Source organism: Monoraphidium neglectum, assembly GCF_000611645.1.
Source record: "Monoraphidium neglectum strain SAG 48.87 unplaced genomic scaffold scaffold04454, whole genome shotgun sequence".
NCBI lineage: Eukaryota > Viridiplantae > Chlorophyta > Chlorophyceae > Sphaeropleales > Selenastraceae > Monoraphidium > Monoraphidium neglectum.
The window spans coordinates 1-1,438 of NW_014009175.1; the positions used below are offsets into that span (position 1 = coordinate 1).

The window sequence follows — 1,438 nt, forward strand, 5'->3', positions numbered from 1 at the left end:
GTCGGCGCGCCGGGCGGGGGCGCCGCGCTCGTGCGGGCGCTGCTGGCGCAGCGCGGCGGCGGCGCGGGGGCCGGCCGTCACAAGCAGAAAAAGCGGAAGCAGGAGCTTGGGGAGCTGGGGCCGCAGCCGCGGAAGGACGCGGCAGCGGCACCGCTGCACGAGGGCGGCAGCGGTAAAAAGCGGCGGCAGAGCCTTGAGAGCGCCGCGGCCGCGGCTGCGGGAGCGGCGGCGGCGGCGGTGGCGGCGGCGTCAGAGGCAGAGCGCACGCCGGTGCAGGCGGCCAAGCGGCCGGCCGGTGGCAAGGCTCTTGGCAAGGCGCTGGTTGGCAAGACGCCGACCCGCGCCGTCGCACACAATCTAAAATCGCCTGCCAAGGGCACGCCCGCAGCTGCTGTTGCGGCCACGGGGCCGGCCAGCGCGGCAGGGGTTGGTGCTCAGGGCGCGGCGGCGGCTGTGCGGACCCCGATGAGTGGCAAAAAACTGAAGGAGCGCAGCGCCGGCGGCGGCAGGGGCGGCGGGGGCGGCGGGGGCGGCGGCGGCGGTGGCGGCGGTGGCGGCAAAAACGTCGATGGTGTTGGGCAGGACGCGGCTGCTGCAGCGAGTGCGCGGAAACCCGCCAGCGTGTCCAAGAGGCAGGCGGCAGGAACGGCTGGTGGCGGCGGCGGCGGTGCCGCGGAGGGGGTCGATGGCACCCCGAAGAAGAAGGTCAAGCAGCGGCAAGCCGCAGGCGGCGGCGCGGCGGTTAGCGCACGGCATCTGCGCGCGACGGCGCCGCCGATGCTGACGCCTCAGCCAACTAAACGCGCCGCGAAGGCCAGCAAGCAGAGCCGCAAGAGCCTGTAACATGTTCGACGTGTGGAGCAATTGCCCATGTTTCCGTCACTGTGGTCACTACTGCGAGCGTCACCGCCGTTTGCGCGTTGGCCAACCACCAGCTCAGCCAGCACCGATACAGGCCATCCAGCGCCCCTGGATAATATGTAGAGGAAGATTTAAATTTTAGACGGGATTCGCGCCATCCCAAGCCTCGATCGTCGTCCCCGGGCCTCGGAGCCGCTGGGCGAGCACTGCTTACGAAACCGTTCTCGGTGCTGGCACCATTGTTTCCACCTGCAGCGGGTGAAAACATAACCTTGAAATAATTGCTTTCGAAAAGGAAACGCCGCGTCGGCTGGGCACTGCGTTTTAGCCGTGTTGCCGCTGGCCGCGGGCTCGGCGAGGATGGAGCCCGGTATCAGCGCGCCCCTGGTCGTCAATGGCGAGTCACGCGGGCTTGTTGGGCAGCGGCAGCCCTGCCCGGCCGCCGCTCACTCGGGGGCCCGCAGCTCCGAAGGTAGTGACGCCTTGTTCCGGCGCGGCGCCCAGTGCGGCCGCGGCAGCGGCAGCGACGGCAGAAGCACAACCCGCCGCAGAGCACTGCTGTGGGGTGCAGCGGCGG

General features: G+C 70.4%; 1 protein-coding gene across 1 annotated transcript; it reads left to right on the forward strand.

The window, feature by feature from the left end:
* Window positions 1-51: 51 nt before the first annotated feature.
* Window positions 52-843, forward strand: MNEG_14393 (hypothetical protein; the record flags this gene model as incomplete). Its single annotated transcript, XM_014037134.1, has 1 exon — window positions 52-843. A coding segment is annotated over one exon (792 nt), but the record flags the coding sequence as incomplete, so codon positions are not given.
* Window positions 844-1,438: the final 595 nt, after the last annotated feature.